The sequence below is a fragment of the Dermacentor andersoni genome, chromosome 8 (assembly GCF_023375885.2).
Source record: "Dermacentor andersoni chromosome 8, qqDerAnde1_hic_scaffold, whole genome shotgun sequence".
NCBI lineage: Eukaryota > Metazoa > Arthropoda > Arachnida > Ixodida > Ixodidae > Dermacentor > Dermacentor andersoni.
This window is the reverse complement of record NC_092821.1, coordinates 77,085,100-77,103,589: the sequence shown is the minus strand read 5'-3', so window position 1 is coordinate 77,103,589 and position 18,490 is coordinate 77,085,100. Positions and strand designations below refer to the sequence as shown.

The 18,490-nt window shown below is 45.8% G+C and overlaps 1 protein-coding gene across 1 annotated transcript in view; it reads left to right on the top strand.

Annotated features, from left to right (window-relative positions):
* The first annotated feature begins 623 nt into the window (after positions 1-623).
* The window catches only part of LOC129386748 (uncharacterized), a 28,990-nt gene continuing 11,123 nt past the window's right edge, over positions 624-18,490 (top strand). Inside the window, exons 1-2 of the mRNA XM_055074963.2 lie at positions 624-780; positions 14,128-14,319. Coding sequence (XP_054930938.2) covers positions 14,155-14,319 — 165 coding nt within the window. The 5' untranslated portion in view covers positions 624-780; positions 14,128-14,154. The remainder of the gene's footprint in view (positions 781-14,127; positions 14,320-18,490) is intronic.

The following is an 18,490-nucleotide window of genomic DNA, read 5'->3' as shown; positions in this document are numbered from 1 at the left end:
CTGCCTGTATTTGGCTGGCTGCCCAGACCGAAGGTTCCCCTGTTGCCAGAACCCCTGCTATTTGAAATTTGATAGCCTGCAATAATCCCTATTTCGTAATTTCGATAAAAAATTAGAGTTCATGTGTTAACTAATTTTGCTGATATAAGAGAAAAATCCAAAATAAATATAACAATTTTCTAAACATCTTTCTATCTATATCGCGTTTGCCTGGCATTAAAAAAGAAACGGAGATTACTTAAGTATCTCCAGAAGGCATCAGCCTCACATTTCCATGCTCCTTATCAAGCACCCCCAAGTACATGTTTACCAAAGAGTAAAACCGTTTTTAACTTTGTCTTGAAATTAGTAGCGACCTTGCAATTTATAATCGAATTTGGACCACTATTCCTCCAAAATTTACACATTGAGCACCTGAGCTGGTGGACGTTGGCATGGTGCGTGAGTGTCTCTAGAACCAGAGTTGTCGCAAGCTACGTGAAATTTAGAAAGTCGAATGTCTCCACCTTCACTCCATCATTTCTTTTGATTGAGAATTCTGTTGCAGGGATTATCAAGCATTCCCTTTGCCTGCAATATTCTAAATATGTTCCCAGCGCTGTTTCATCTTTTTCCAGGAAGATTCACTTGCCCACCGTCCTGGTGATCCTGGGACACATATCGTTTAAGGAACAAGAGATTGCGGCTCTGACACCCAGATTCCAATGCTATATAACGCCACCTACCATCTTCAAAATTCCATCATGGATCCATTACTCGTATCGTTACCGGCACACTTATGTGAGTGCAAGTTTCACTATTTTAAGTTGCTGTTTAAGATGAGCATTCCTGGCTATTAACTGTATTCCTTTTTGAGGAAATGTACGTAGAAATAATGTAGTTTTAACGTGAATTCGCTGCAATTTTATACCAGTGGCAAAGAGTGTTTACAGTAATTATATATATATATATATATATATATATATATATATATATATATATATATATATATATATATATATATATATATATATTTATATAATGATTATAAGCATTACTATTGCACGAAAGAACTGCTGTTTTTTCGTGCTAATAAGCTAATACACAGGATGTCCCAGCTAACTTTAACCAGCGTTAAAAAAGTACGCAAGTGCCACGTAGGCAGACAGAACAAAAGTAATGTCGTTTGCCATCGCTTGGACATATTATAACTATTTTTTTAATTCCGCCTAATTAAGCAAATTGTCTTAAACATCAACCTCTCATACATCACAATTAGATGAAAAGTGTCAGTGAGAAAACTGTGCAGCGATACGAAAAAACTCTCTATACTGCTTTATGTTCCTCAGTACGTGCTACATAAAAGTGTTTTTCTGAGCGTGAAAGAAGCCTGCGAATACACGCGAAGTTTCTCAGCCAGCAGTCGCGCGGCAGCTTAGCATGCATTTGCAGGCTACTTTCACGCTGGCAAAAGCACTTCGATATATCACATATTGATCCGAACATAAAGCTGTAACGGGAGTTCTTCAGGTCCGTCTACGATTTCCTCATTGACACTTTTCAGGCACGTATAATATTGGAGAAGTTGAATAACTAAATAACAATATTTATAATATAATAGGAATAAGAAGTTTGGGTATCTCCAAGCGACGGCAAACATTACCTTTCTTCTGTCCAGCTACGTGGTGTTTGCATATTTTTAAGCTCCTGCTGAAGTTAGCTGGGGCACCCTGATTATATGCATATTTACATATATCGTAATTCGGTTCGTTATTAAACCAACTGGTTTGGTGTTTGTTTAAACCTCCTGTGTCATCCTCCCAGCAAACAATTAACCATTTAACCGGCTCCTCCTCGCTTGCTGCACGCTCAAACGCGTGTGGCTGTTCACTGTTTTTATTAAAACTAGTTTGCCATTTGAACGCGCCGTATCTTTCTTGTTTAAGAAAGTGTGGCATTCTATGAGTCAAATCCCGCTGATAACACTGCCGTGCCTATCTAGGAGAAAAGCTTAATATAACAGCGGTTATTTTGTTGCTCAATATATCAAATAACGCTTGTTACTTGGGCCGCTAATATCAAGCCCGCTCACATACGGACGTTGTTATCTGGTACAAAAGAAGAAAAAACAACTTCCACGAAGCGGTCTGCATTTTAAATAAGAGACAATTATGTGTCACAAGAGTTCAAAATACCGAGGCTTACTATTTGACGCGCAGGATAAAAATCCTGTTTATTTGGCAACCTGTGGTATAAAGGTTATAAGCAGGGATAAAGTGCCTCAGAAAGGTTGGCCAACTTTTCGATAGGAGGACCTCGGCATGTTAGTTTTAAAGGGTTGTTACAGTGATGCCACGTGCGGTTGTCGGTGGTGGCTCGATGTAGAGCGAGAAACTACAAAGAAGAAGAGCGCTGTCGCCTGACGTCTGTAAGCGTGGTTCCTAGCTAAGACGACGGGACAAGAGCGGGAGATAGGGAAGGCGGGGAGAAAAGAAAAGAAAGAAAATGGAAAAAAGACACCAAGATGGTGAAAAGAATAAGAAAAGAAAAGGAAGTAAATGGGAGGATGTTGGGGAAGCGAGAGGTTAGGGAGCATTCAGGGGTGTCGTTGGCGGCAAGTTTTTGTGGCTTTAGAAGAGCCGGTCAGGCGGTCAGTGCGCGAGTAACAAAAAAGGCCCAAAATACATTAGTTGAAAGAATGACTTGAGTAGCATAGCAGCAACGCGTCGGGAAATATTCAAGGAGTTAAGATGGTGACAAGATGCCTGGGATGCAATCCATGGGGTAGCTGGAAGGCAGCGGTACGGTATTTCATGGGACGTTAGCCCCAGTAATTCAACGTATGTGTCGTCACGGCGGTATACAGAATGGCGATACCCTCTGTGGCTGAGGTGCCGAAAAAGGTGTTGTGTCCTCTGGGATTTCGGAATGGGTAGGTGAGGGCGTTCCAAGAAAATATAATAAAAAACAGATGGAAGAAAAAAGGGGGAGGGACCGAAACCGGAACAATAAGAGTGTGACACATGTAAAAGCGGGCGGGGGCAGGTCTACATGTGAAAGGGTGCCGTACAGTTCATATAAATGTGGAAAGATAAAAGAGTGTATTAAATTGAGTATTAGGCAGAGAAATTTGGAAACGAAGGAATAGGTGAGGTTAACGGAATGAAGGTTAACTGGTGGCGCAGTTTGTTTCGTACCTTGGTTGATGACATGAGAATTCAGATTTAAGTTACAACTTTTATAGACAAGCGATTCTAGACAGTAGTCTACAGTTGCATGATGTGCAGGTGAGTAATTGGTTGTCGTACTTTTTCTGTAGTAGTAGATTGAATATGTTTGCATATAGAAAACCTAGGGCGGCCACAGGTGCCGGTTGCCAACTTCGACTCTGTCCTCAGTTTGGCATGCACAGGAATATTCTTAAAACTAGCGTTGCTTCTGTAGGCTACCCTGGGTGGGTCGGGAAAAATCTTTTTTTTTTATGTTTCAGATTGCTGGAGAGAATTGGTGAGCATTTATTCAGGATGTTGTTCACGTTTGGGAGTCCAATTGAGAATTTGGTAGTAATAAGAGGTGGTGTTGTTCTTGTGATCCCAGGGCGCGGCTTGAGGACCTCGGATTGAGGACCTCGGCTTGATCAAGTTTGGTTCCTTGATCGAGCCGACGTCCTATAGCCTGTCCTAGGATCACAAGAACAATATCGCCTTTTCTTACCACTAAATTCTCAAACGCGCTCCCAAACGTGAACAACATCCTCAGTAAATACTACCCAATTCTCACCAGCAAACAAACTTTTTCCCGACCTGCCCAGCGTGGCCCACAAACGCCACACTAATTTTAAGGACATTCTTGTACGTGCCAAACTAAGGACAAAGACGAAGTTGGGAGCTGGTACACGTGGCCATCCCAGCTGCACTACCCGCAAACATGTTCAATCTACTACAACAGTAAAAAGTACAGTGTCAAATTACTCACACAGCGTAACTTCGGGCTTCACCTGCACATCAAGCAACCTAGTCTACTGTCCAGAATGTGCCACTTTAGTGAAAAATACATATGCGGGAGTGGACATCATCATCATCATCAGCCTGATTACGCCCACTGCAGGGCAAAGGCCTCTCCCATACTTCTCCAACTACCCCGGTCATGTACTAATTGTGGCCATGTTGACCCTCCAAACTTCCTAATCTCATCTGCCCACCTACCTTTCTGTCACCCCCTGCTACGCTTCCCTTCCCTCGGAATCTTGTCCGTAACCCTTAATGACCATCGGTTATCTTCCCTCCTCATTACATGTCCTGCCCATGCCCATTTCTTTTTCTTGATTTCAACTAAGATGTCATTAACGCGCGTTTGTTCCCTCACCCAATCTGCTCTTTTCTTATCCCTTAACGTTACACCTATCATTCTTCTTTCCATAGCTCGTTGCGTCGTCCTCAATTTGAGTAGAACCCTTTTCGTAAGCCTCCAGGTTTCTGCCCCGTACGTGAGTACTGTTAAGACACAGCTGTTACACTTTTCTCTTGAGGGATAATGGCAACCTGCTGTTCATGATCTGCGAATGCCTGCCAAACGCACCCCAGCCCATTCTTATTCTTCTGATTATTTCACTCTCATGATCTGGATCAGCAGTCACTACCTGTCCTAAGTAGATGTATTCTCTTACCACTTCCAGTGCCTCGCTACCTATCGTAAACTGCTGCTCCCTTCCGAGACTGTTAAACATTACTTTAGTTTTCTGCAGATTCATTTTTAGTCCCACCCTTCTGCTCTGCCTCTCCAGATCAGTGAGCATGCATTGCAGTTGGTCCCCTGAGTTACTAAGCAAGGCAATATCATCAGCGAAGCGCAAGTTACTAAGGTATTCTCCATTTACTCTTATCCCCAATTCTTCCCAATCCAGGTCTCTGAATACCTCCTGTAAACACGCTGTGAATAGCATTGGAGAGATCGTATCTCCCTGTCTGACGCCTTTCTTTATTGGGATTTTGTTGCTTTCTTTGTGGAGGACTACGGTGGCTGTGGAGCCGCTATAGATATCTTCCAGTATTTTTACATATGGCTAGTCAACACCCTGATCCCGCAATGCCTCCATGACTGCTGAGGTTTCGACTGAATCAAACGCTTTCTCGTAATCAATGAAAGCTATATATAATGGTTGGTTATATTCCGCACATTTCTCTATCACCTGATTGATAGGGTGAATATGATCTATTGTTGAGTAGCCTTTACGGAATCCTGCCTGGTCCTTTGGTTGACGGAAGTCTAAGGTGTTCCGGATTCTATTTGCAATTACCTTAGTAAATATATTGTAGGCAACGGACAGTAAGCTGATCGGTCTATAATTTTTCAAGTCTTTGGCGTCGCCTTTCTTATGGATTAGGATTATGTTAGCGTTCTTCCAAGATTCCGGTACGCTCGAGGTCTTGAGGCATTGTGTATACAGGGTGGCCAGTTTTTCTAGAACAATCTGCCCACCATCCTTCGGCAAATCTGCTGTTACCTGATCCTCCCCAGCTGCCTTCCCCCTTTGCATAGCTCCCAAGGCTTTCTTTACTTCTTCCGCCGTTACTTCTGGGATATCGAATTCATCTAGATTATTCTCTCTTCCATTATCATCGTGGGTGCCACTCGTACTGTATAAATCTCTATAGAACTCCTCAGCCACTTGAACTATCTCATCCATATTAGTAATGATATTGCCGGCTTTGTCTCTTAACGCATACATCTGATTCTTGCCAATTCCTAGTTTCTTCTTCACTGCTTTTAGGCTTCCTCCGTTCCTGAGAGCTTGTTCAATTCTATCCATGTTATACTTCCTTATGTCAGCTGTCTTACGCTTGTTGATTAACGTCGAAAGTTCTGCCAGTTCTATTCTAGCTGTAGGGTTAGAGGCTTTCATACATTGGCGTTTCTTGATCAGATCTTTCGTCTCCTGCGATAGCTTACTGGTATGCTGTCTAACGGAGTTACCACCGACTTCTATTGCACACTCCTTAATGATGCCCACAAGATTGTCGTTCATTGCTTCAACACTAAGGTCCTCTTCGTGACTTAAAGCCGAATACCTGTTCTGTAGCTTGATCTGGAATTCCTCTATTTTCCCTCTTAGCGCTAACTCATTGATCGGTTTCTTTTGTACCAGTTTCCTCCGTTCCCTCCTCAGGTCTAGGCTAATTCGAGTTCTTACCATCCTGTGGTCACTGCAGCGCACCTTACCGAGCACGTCCACATCTTGTATGATGCCAGGGTTAGCACAGAGTATGAAATCTATTTCATTTCTAGTCTCGCCGTTCGGGCTCCTCCATGTCCACTTTCGGTTATTCGGCTTGCGGAAGAAGGTATTCATTATCCTCATATTATTCTGTTCTGCAAACTCTACTAATAACTCCCCCCTGCTATTCCTAGTGCCTATGCCATATGCCCCCACTGCCTTGTCTCCAGCATGCTTCTTGCCTACCTTGGCATTGAAATCGCCCATCAGTATAGTGTATTTTGTTTTCACTCTACCCATCGCCGATTCCACGTCTTCATAGAAGCTTTCGACTTCCTGGTCATCATGACTGGATGTAGGGGCGTAGACCTGTACAACTTTCATTTTGTACCTCTTATTAAGTTTCACAACAAGACATGCCACCCTCTCGTTAATGCTATAGAATTCCTGTATGTTACCAGCTATATTCTTATTAATTAGGAATCCGACTCCTAGCTCTCGTCTCTCCGCTAAGCCCCGGTAGCACAAGACGTGCCCGCTCCTTAACACTGTATATGCTTCTTTTGGCCTCCTAACTTCACTGAGCCGTATTATATCCCATTTACTGCCCTCTAATTCTTCCAATAGCACTGCTAGACTCGCCTCACAAGATAATGTTCTTGCGTTAAACGTTGCCAGGTTCATATTCCAATGGCGGCCTGTCCGGAGCCAGGGATTCTTAGCACCCTCTGCAGCGTCGCAGGTCTGACCACCGCCGTGGTCAGTTGCTTCGCATCTGCTGGGGACTGAGGGCCGGGGTTTGATTGTTGTGTTCATATAGGAGGTTGTGGCCAAGTACTGCACCAGGGTGGCCAATCCTGCTCTGGTGAGGGAGTGCGTTACCGGTTCTGGTCACCGGAATCAGGCCACACTCCAGGCCTGTTTATGCAATTTTATCAACACGCGGATTTTTTTTTTAATCCGGTGGAAAATTGCGCGGCACCGAGATTCGAACCACGGACCTCTTGCACGCGAGGCGGGTGTTCTACCTCTACGCCACCGCTGCATCAAATTCATGCAAGAATCAGCGGTCGCCGCGCAGATACAAAAGATAATTTTCTTAAAGAAGTAGCCTTAAGAAGTAGCCTAAACAAGACATTTAGGTCCAGACTCCTTGTCGCTATCTTAATTCTTTCAAAATTACCCGACGCATTGCTGCTACGCTACTCAAGCCATTCTTTCAACTTATGCATTTTGGGGTCTTTTTTGTTACTTGCGCACTGACCGCCTGACCGGCTCTTCTAAACCCAGAAAAACATGTCGCCAATGACACTCCTGAGTGTTTCCTAAACTCTCGCTTCCCCAACAACCTCCCATTTCCTTCTTTTTCCTTTCATGTCGTTTCTTGTCCATCTTAGTGTCTTTTTCTCCCTTTTCTTTTCTCCCCGCCTTCACAATCTCCCGCTCTTGTCCCCTCACCATCTTAGGAACCACGCTTACAGAAGTCAGGGGACAGCGCACATCTTCTTTGCAGTCTGTCCCTTTACAACCAGCCGCGACCGACAATAACCCCAGGTGACATCACCCTACCAACCCTTTAAAACTAACACACCGAGGATGACGAGGCCGCGTTTGACGAAGATAGGTCCTCCTATCGAAACGTTGGCGAGCTTTTCTGAAGAACTTCAACTCTGTTCATAACCTTTATGCCATAGTTTGCAATTCCATCTGCCAGCTCCTTTCTTGATATCGTAACGTGGTCGTGACGTCAAACAACACAGTAGTAATACTGTGAAAGCCAAACTAGCTTTTATTGGGCGAACCTGTGCCCACAAAACAGGCTACACTTGCATCAAATTGCATCAAACGAGAGCGGCGAGCAGTCGGCGATCGTCAAAAAGCTCCTCAGCGGGTCCAGCGTCCCGGCTTTTATACAGCAGTCATCGAATGTTCCAGACTAATCGTTGGGACCCGCGCGCCTTCCACAAAGTTCTGCACCATTCGCGTCACGCGATGGAATCAGATAACACAAGGTTCGGCGACAACAGACAGCGGATAGAAGCGTCGATAACTTTCCAGAAACTTCGGATACAAGCAGGCGCGTCCCGCGCTGTGCGATAACATTTGTTAGGCGGCGAAACGTGGTCGCCCGATAAATATATGTGTCAATCTTTTTTTGGAAAGGATCAAAACCAACGACGATTACATAAGAGGTGTGCGCAAACGACCTATTAGAAGATGCCAGAACCCGTGAAATTACGCTTTCTCTTCAAAGCTTCATAGTACGTAAGTGCGTTCCTAGTGAAAATCTTTGTAGAGAAGGCCATGTCACTTATTTTTTGGTGTTGTGGCAAGTTCCTCAGGCATGTTTTTATTGAATGTCTTGTTTTCCCGCAAACTAGTGCGCAATACGTGAAATATGGAGGGGTGACAAAGGTATTTATTTGAGTTTTCCCAGGCATGCTTTCGCAGCCTGCCACATGCAACCACACTAAATGCTGCCTTATTCAAGGAACCGTAATGCGCGCCTAAACATTGAAGCAGAGTGTAGAATATGATATTCCAGCAGAACTTTTTGTTGAGCTAGTTGGTGCATATTACTGAAATAGTACTTAGTACTATTAGTACTATTAGTATACTTAGTACTTAGCGCTATAGTACTTCAGTAGAATAAGAATTGTCACGGCCAGCTTCACCCGAAGTGCACTGTGGCTGTGTTGGAAATTTTTACTAACTGTCCTTGTCACAAAGGGGAACATATCATGTCCTGCATATCTGCCTGAAGCAACCGCAGCGGAAAAATTCCGCGCACCGTTCTTTGGAAGTTTCGCAAGTTCGTCAACCATCTGACCTCTTCGAAAGGAACAACTTAACGCTGCCTGTTGCCGATTTTTCACCGAAACCTGTTTCTGGACGAGTGGACTTCTCAGAGGTCATCTCGTTAATAATCCACCTGCTTCTTATGATTATGTGAGCATTATGACTCATATTAATGCCCGCTGACCTGTACATAAACGTTGTCATTGCGGATATCGAGATGCTCATAGCGAATAATGCAGCTTGTCTTTTGTTCGTAAACAAAATGGGATGGTTCTACGAAGCCCGTAGACAAGGCTGGTCATTAAAAAGCACGAACAACGTTTGTCAGAAGATTAATGAACTTTCGTAACAGGCGACTCCACAGACAATGTTGAATGAAGTATGACTTTACATTCAAGCATATCCTTCGCAGAAGTGCCATGTGCCGATTTCAATGCTGCCTCATGTTTTGGAAGGTTCCATAACATTTGTTTGGGTGCCACCAGTGTCAGTTGCCATTTGCATCACTACGGCTTGTTTGGGAATCTTTTTAACATGTGTTTGAGCGTCACTAGTTTCCGTTCTAAAAATGGTGTCCCTGACGCGTTTCTGGCACTGCAATTGGTTCCTGGGCATGCAGTGAGCAAAACTATGGCTTTCCAGATTGACTTCTGTTACTGAAATGATAATGATGGGGCCTGGATTTGGACAAATTTTATTTTCGTTGTGCCTCAGTTCTACTTACCGTAGCTACAAGGCGACAGTAGAAATATATATATCCGTTTAAATTGACAACGGTGACGCCAGGCGAATTTTACTAATTAAAGAGAAAAATGTTTTGTAAGAAATTCTCGAGGCTAAAGGTAACATCATACCATTTTGTAGAACCACGTCCTCTGGACCGCCGTCAGTCGAGAAGGCCACATCTGAGCCTACATTGTGTTCAACATCAAAACTACTTTATACCACTGTATTTCCACAAAACTGGCCTGGATGCAATTTTTGTCTTGCCTCAGTTCGCCGCGGACACTGGTACTGAATGCAGTATGTGGTTGGTGTTTTAAACGAAGCAAAGGCTATAATAACAAATTAAAGACAGGTGCAGCACTCAAGGCGGTGTACATGCTGTGGCATGATCAAAGCACAAATAAGGCCTGATGTTGCCGTTGACCGACAAATACAACATCGTAGACAACAATTCCTGTGGTTGTGCCGATATTTTTACACAGAGTGACGTCATATGTCGCACTGAAGTGTTTTAGAAGATGAGACAAATTGTAGTACCTCTTTATTTGCAACTCGGCGCTGGAAGGATTTATTCATGGTGCATTAAAATTTAGATTGTGTGGTTTTTCGTGCCAAAACCACTATCCTATTATGAGTCACGCTGTAGCGGAGGACTCCGGAAATTTCGACCACCTGGGGTTCTTTAACGTGCACCTAAATCCAAGTGCACGGGTGTTTTCGCATTTCGCCCCCATCGAAATGCGGCCGCCGTGGCCGGGATTTGATCCCACGACCTCGTGCTCAGCAGCCCAACACTATAGCCACTGAGCAACCACGGCGGGTTGCATTAAAATGAAAAAGATAACAGAACGCAACGTTCATCGTTCATTCTCCTGCTGTATTCTGCGAAACGATGCTAGCACTGTCCTAATATTTGGTGTGACCAGAGGATATTTTGCAGAATACTCTATGTGCGACGGATATCTTGCAGGAAAAAAATGAATCATTTTCTGCGTAGCCAGCAAGCGACACTCGCGAACAAATGGCTATGCAACTGTCAAGTAAACCAACGTTAACAAATATCACTTTGACTAAGCGAGAATGTACTGTCCTCTTGCAAAAGGAAATGGTTTTGGCGCATTGAGAAAACGCGTAAATATGTGGAATATTGTCGACTACTACTACCGTAGAGTTAGCCACATTACACTACTAAAAAAGCTGCAACAATACATGTTTCATAGAAATTTCCTCGATGTTCAAGAGACCTGCCTGTGTGACTGCCAATGAAGAATCTAAATAATCAACTATAGGTGTTGTCATATAGCAATAACAAGATGGAGCGCGTCAAGTTAGTATGTTTGCGCGCAATATTGCTGCAACTTGTTTACGGAAATGGTCCACCATTTGTAGCAATTGGTACGATTTATTGGATGTCTCATTTTCCACTAGTTCACACATTCAACTTCGCCTTACCACCTGCTGGCCGCCTGGTTAGCTCAGATGGTAGAGCTGCTGCCCCGGAAAAGCGGTGGTCCCGGGTTCGAGCCCCGGACCAGGATGAATTTTTCGTGAACTGCGAGGCTTTTCTTTCGAGAAACCCATGTGGGTTTCTTTTCTAGTAATTGCTACGATAGGGTGGTTGTCTTATTTTCCTTTCATAAATTACAGATTTTATTGTTCACCCAGATGCCACTGACAAATTTTGCGTGAAACGCCGTCTGTTAAAACTTAGTCATGTGAAATCACGTACTCGTGTTGCCCATAGCATAGAACACAAATCATTCGTTAAACATTAACGTAAAAAATACCTCCGTACTTTTCTTTTGTAATGAAAGCAATCCGGTTATTTTAAACACAACTAACGGCATTTGCTTTATCTTTCATTGATCTTAAACCTGAATTAAAATTCTTGGGAGTTTTTGTTTTGCAGAAAATGCGCTTTGGAATGCAGAGAAAGAACTTGTTGATGCTAATTTTTCTCGCACTCTTGACATTCTATAGAATCGGCTCTTTCTCTTGGGAAAGCTTGTAAAGATTCTGTTACATAACGTTCTTTTTTTATAAACATGAACATGCGATACCTTGCATGCAGTACCGCAAGAGTATCTAACACATATAGAACAGGTAAGACTACACAAAAAAACTGCGCGCACAATTGCAAACAAACCAGGTGACTCGTACACGAAGTACTTTATTCGTGTTCCTAATTTGCAGGCAGTAGGCGACCTCCTTTCTCTACTCATATGTAAACGTTACCGGTCATGCCATGAAAAATCAGGATTATTATGAAATACTCTATCGGAATCACCTACTTGCACACGCACAGCCACCCACATTTTTATTAATGCCACGTGAGCATCAATCGCGCAGCGCCTCAGAGACCCAATACAGGGCCCAATAACAGAGAAGAGTGGCAAGCTTAGTGATGGTTCGCGCACGACGACAAAGCAAGGACCAGCTCGAGCATTATTTGCTGTTTCGTTAATTTCATGTCGCGCGCAACATGGCCTGGGTTATTTGCACAGTCAAGGTTACAGAAAAAATGGACAAAGCTGAATAAGCGTACGACTGAGGTATGTCATGTGGTTTTATACACTTTCTATTTAAGAGACCATGTCTCTCTCAGCGAGTTACATCCATTCTTTTCACTTTGTGTATGCTTGGATTGTTCCCGAAAGTAGCATTTAAAAAGTGTGGGCCGATCTTGAAGGTAGTACATTCTAAAGCAGTTCTCGCGACCATGTGCATTCTGAATATGTTGGCCAATCCCGAAGACAGTACAGTGAAAAAAAAATGAAAACGTGAGCAATTTGGTACTCCTTCGAATGCCCCTGCGCGAGTGGAGAGGCGATAGATTGCCGTGCGCAGTAATTGAGCCCCCTTGGAAAACCTCCACTCACTCAGGTAGACATTGCCCTTAGCATTTATCTTTTGTGGTACTGAAAACACAGAAGTGCCTGAAACTAAAGTGAGAAAACGTAATAACAAAGGAAATTTAGCATCCCTTACCAAGTAATGTTTGTGAATTGTGGAGTCTCACAAACAACAAAGGTCGGTCGTGCTCTCTCCTGAAGTGACCAGAGTCACAGACGAGGCTGGCACTGGAGAGTGCTTTGTGCGCTTGGGCGAGATGATGTCGATTGCGCCTCCTCTCTCCAGTATAAAGCGCTGATAGGCCGTTTGATAAGCCCTCGGGTTATCATAGAAATGCAGGTGGCGGTTTGGCACCTGCATTTGCACCTGCAAACAAAATTTGAAACATCTGTTTGGCGAACTGCCCTAGCATAAATTGCCTTCGTCCCTGCGGGCCGCTTAGCCCATGGGTTAGTGCATTAACCCTTTATAGGGCATCGGTGCGACAAAATGCACTGATGAATCGCTTTAGCTTCAGTAAAGTACTAGTTTATCTTCTCCAGATATATTTCTTCGATAACTTCTTTTCGCATTCAGGTAAAGCCAAATATGGCACATTTCTTAAGGCTAAAGCTGTAAGACTGTCATTCATTTAATGACGGCACGCCGACGTGCTATCTCGACGTACGGTTAAATTGCTCCATCAACCCCTAATGTTATAGCTGGAAAGATTCTAATGGTGTCTGCGACTGCACCGCTGCGAAGTGTCATGTGTAAAGTAGGTTCCCGTTCATCCAACGTGCTTCCCTTAGTTGTATTATTCTGTAAAACGGCTCACTGAATCGCGCAAACTCTATTTAGGTGTGTTTGGTTCGCTGAAATGAAGACTTTCTGACGTACACACGAAACTTAATCATGCTACAGGCAAGCTAATTGTAGAGCAATTTTAAATCCTGTCAGCGACATGTAAAACGATTACATTGACGTTAGGTTTCTAGCAGCGGTACCTTATTCCAACCACATAAATAGAAAACGGTTGCTGCTGTAAAAAAATTGCTTACCGTTCGATATGTGACCTACTGACTTTGCTCAGATGGAGTGAAGATTTTCATCCACCCATTACATGAATACAAGGTACCCGTATGGCCATGAAAACGTAAATTTCAACGTTTTGCTGCTCGTTGGCAATACTTATTATTGCTATACTATGACTTTACCTGGCCAGAATGTTTTCCGTGAGGCCATTCGCTACATCAGACATGGTTATTGGGCGACCTAGCAAGACTATCTCGGCTGGAAGACAAGCTTTTGTTTTAAAACCTAGGCAAATGTGGAACATAATTCAAAAGAAAGCAAGACTGCGCGCTGTCTTACCACAGGTAATGTATAAAGTTCTCGCCCACATTGAATGTTTTTCCATTGAGTTCCGCAAGAGATCTTAAGTCATGCTTTTGACGGTGCTACGTACTTGTACCATTAGGTAAAAACGACGGGTAAATCGCGAAAGCAGTAATTCTTTTGTGAAACAGTTGATAACATTGAATGTTATCCAAAACTTGTTCACACTTTTTCTGCAGGATGAGGCGGTGCTTTTCGTGGCATGCATGTGGGAAAAAAATATCTTCCGTCTGCCAGTCTTTGCAATTTCGGCCACCATGAAAGGCCGCTGGTACACGCCCAAAATCGATGATTCCCATAACCCAAAGATAGGCTACTACGCTGTGTTGGAGGAATGCGAGCGCTTCGAAGGATACGGGATTCCCCAACAGGTGAGCACGATGATTCCGAGCTAGGCGATGTACCTTACCCCAGTCTAGAAGACTAGCTAGCTAAAGTTATTTGTTGTCAGAAAAAAAAATAGTAAGTGGTGAGCCGCAGTGCAAATGTCGCGTGGAACGTGAATAAAGCGGTAAAATATGAAATCGAAGCTACGAAATTCTGCAGCAGAAGGTTGCAGTAGCAAACCACGGAAACAAGAACCGAACAGCAGGCCAGCAAGTGAAAGAGGAAATCCTGGAGAGATCTAAATTGCTGCTCACTTCATGCCTCCGCAGTGGGAGGATAACCTGATTCAAGCTCCCGTACAGGTTTTTTCGTGTACTCATCAATTATCTTTATCAGAGTAGTAAAACTAAAGATCCACAAATCCATGTACGCAATGCACTGCTCAGCAGCGCTTGCGACAAAAACATCTGTCTTTCTTTTTCTACAGCCATTAAGTTTTCAGTACTGCAGTAGTGTCTACAATACATTGAGTCTAGCCAGAAACTACACTGAGACAGGATATCCATCACATCCACCACTTCAGCAATAAGTGCAATGCGCAGAGACAAAACAAACTTGCAGGACACAACAAATTTATGCATCAGATTAGAAGTTCGAACATAGTATTGACACGTGTACTTATCTTTATCGGGCAACCACGTTTTGCCGCTTAACAACTGTAATCGCACAGCGAGGGACGCGCCTGCATGTATCCGACGTTTCTGGAAAGTTATCGACGCTTCTATCCGCGTGTCTGTTGTCGCCGAACCTTGTGTTATCAGATTTCATCGCGTGACGCGAATGGTGTAGAACTTTGTGGAAGACACGCGGGTCCCATCAGTTAATCTGGAACGTTCGACGACTGATCTATAAAAGCCGACGCGCTTGACCCGCTAATCAGTTTTCCGACGATCGCCGACCGTGTTCGCCGCTATCGTTGTGCTCTAAGTGTAGCCTGTTTTTGTGGGCACAGGTTCGCCCAATAAAAGCTAGTTTTGTATTCCACCGTATTGCTTCTTTCTTCACCGTCACTACCACGTGACATCTGGTGGAGGTGCTTTTCGTCCATGTACAGGACGCCCCCGACAAGCCGTGATCCCATCCCAGACCACAAACAGAACACCAACGTAGTCCCGGACCACCGAGCAAGCCGCCGTCTTCAACAGCTGCCCCCGGAGCACGGACTTCTACCTGAGAAGACCAAGAAGATTGTGGCCAAGGCAACCGCAATGGCAGCCCCAGCGTCCCCCATCGTGCTGCAGCAGCCCAGGGAACCACCAACGTTCCGCGGTTCCACATTTGAGGACCCGGAAACCTGGCTGGAAACGTATGAGAGGGTCGCTACGTTTAACAACTGGGCAAGCGACGACAAGCTACGACATGTCTATTTCGCATTGGAGGACGCCGCCAAGACATGGTTCGAGAATCGAGAAGCCACCTTGGCGACGTGGGACCTCTTCCGAAGCGGCTTCCTGCAAACATTTCAAAGCGTCGTGCGCAAATACTTAAGACAAGAGCGCAGCTGCCGAATGAGACGATCGCGATTTTCACTGAGGAAATGAGCCGTCTGTTCCACCACGCCGACCCAGAAATGTCCGAGGAGAAGAAAGTACGTCTACTGATGCGTGGTGTAAAGGAGGAACTTTTCGCCGGTATGGTAAGAAGCCCACCGAAGACCGTCGACGAGTTTCTTCGTGAGGCGACAAGCATCGAGAAGACACTGGAATTGCGGAACCGGCAATTTGACCGACGCACCAAGCCAGCAAGCTACTCCGGAATTCAATCACTGGCCACGGACGATTTATGCGAGACCATCAGGGCCATCGTGCGCGAAGAACTGCGCAAGGTCTTGCCATCGTCGCAGCCTCAAGTGGCCTCGATCGCCGACATCGTGAAAGAAGAGGTGCACCGATCGTTAGAAGTTCCTGAGGTGCAACCACAATTACCGCAGCCCCAGCCAGAAGCGATGACTTACGCCGCCGTCGCACGCCGTCAAGCTCCCCCTCCGCGACAACGCCAGGGCCCTATAACGCCACAATTCCGTCGTCCACCGCCGCCGCCGCCAGCACGCCCACCCGTCGCCCAGCGCACCTACGCGAGGAAGACGGACATTTGGCGCGCCCCCGACCACCGCCCGCTCTGCTACCACTGCGGCGAAGCCGGCCACGTGTACCGCCGATGCCCATACCGCGACCTGGGATTGCGAGGCTTCGCCGTGAACGCACAGCGCCCGAGGGAAGGTGAACGCCCTCGTGACATCGCCGACTACCTCGCCGCTACTCAGTGGAGCCCTCGACGACCGTCCCGTTCGCCGTCACCAGGCCGCTACCTGTCGCCGCAGCACCGACCATACACCGGCCAGCCCGGGGCCGCTCTGCGAGCCCATATCCGGAAAACTAAAAGCAGCAACCAATGGAGGTGCGGTTGCTGTTCGTCGAACTGACGAAGATCCTCCGCCGCCGACGAAGACGACGAAGAAACCATCTCGACGACCTAATGACGACACGCCGCCGTCCCGACGAAGTCAGGAAGTCAAGACTACACCGACGAAAGACGAGTTGACGAAGCGACGTTCCAGCTTCAGTTCAACACGACGCAGCCGTGATCCGACGCCACGACCTAACTGCAACGCCAGACAAAGAACCACTGACCTTGACGTGCTTCTCCACGGCCACGCAGTCACTGCCTTAGTCGACACAGGGGCCGATTACTCCGTAATGAGTGGACACATCGCCGCCCAGTTGAAGAAGGTTAAGACTGTATGGGAGGGCCCCCAAATTCGGACCGCTGGAGGGCACCTCATTACGCCGACTGGAATCTGCACGGCAAGAATTACCATTCATGACCGGACTTACCCTGCCACCTTCGTTATCCTGCAACGGTGTTCACGAGACGTCATTCTCGGCATGGACTTCCTGAACCAACACGGCGCAATCATCGACCTGAAGTCGCAGTCAATAACGCTGTCGGAAGATCAAGCGATACTATCGGAGAGCCCTTGTAGTCACCACGCCTTGAGTGTGCTCGAAGATCAAGTGAGCATCCCGCCTCGCTCCAGCATCGTTATTTCGGTCGGCACCGAAGCACCCGCTGACGTAGAAGGCGTCATCGAAGGCGACCAACGTCTGCTACTCGACCGTGAAATTTGCGTCGCAAGAGGGATCGCTCGACTGCATGGAGGAAACACGAGAGTGTTGCTGACAAACTTCAGCCAGGAGTTCAAGCACATCAACAAGGGCACGACGATCGCATTCATCGAGGAAATTCAGGAAACCAGCGATGCCTTTGTCCTCTCGGATTCTGTTGCATCTACCCCGACGACCGCAGTTCCCGAGCCAGACTTCACCATAAATCCAAGTCTCACCGTGATTAAGCAGCAACAGCTCAAAAGTCTGCTTCGACGATACAAAGACTGCTTTTCGGCGTCATCAAGGATTCGACAAACACCAGTCGCAAAGCATCGCATAATCACCGAAGAGAGCGCTCGACCACTACGCCAGAGCCCTTACCGAGTTTCGACGCGAGAACGCGAAGCTATAAGACAACAAGTCGACGAAATGCTGCGCGACGACATCATCCAGCCGTCGAAAAGCCCGTGGGCGTCTGCAGTTGTTTTAGTGAAGAAAAAGGACGGAACCCTACGTTTCTGCGTCGATTATCGTCGACTGAACAAAATCACGAAGAAAGACGTATACCCCCTCCCACGGATAGACGACGCATTAGATCGGCTCTGCAATGCTAAATACTTCTCATCGATGGACCTCAAGTCTGGCTACTGGCAAATAGAAGTCGACGAAAGGGATCGCGAAAAGACCGCCTTCATCACGCCAGACGGCCTCTATGAATTCAAGGTTATGCCATTTGGACTGTGCTCGGCGCCTGCAACGTTCCAGCGCGTGATGGACACGGTTTTAGCAGGATTGAAGTGGCAGACCTGTCTTGTTTACTTGGATGACGTCGTCGTCTTCGCCGGAAATTTCGACGATCACCTTAAGCGGCTTGCGACAGTATTAGAGGCCATCAAGACATCAGGGCTCACCCTGAAGCCGGAAAAGTGTCGCTTCGCTTACGATGAGCTTATATTCCTAGGCCATGTCATCAGCAAATCTGGAGTGCGCCCCGACCCGCAGAAGACAGCTGCCATCGCAAAGTTCCCGCAGCCAATCGACAAGAAGG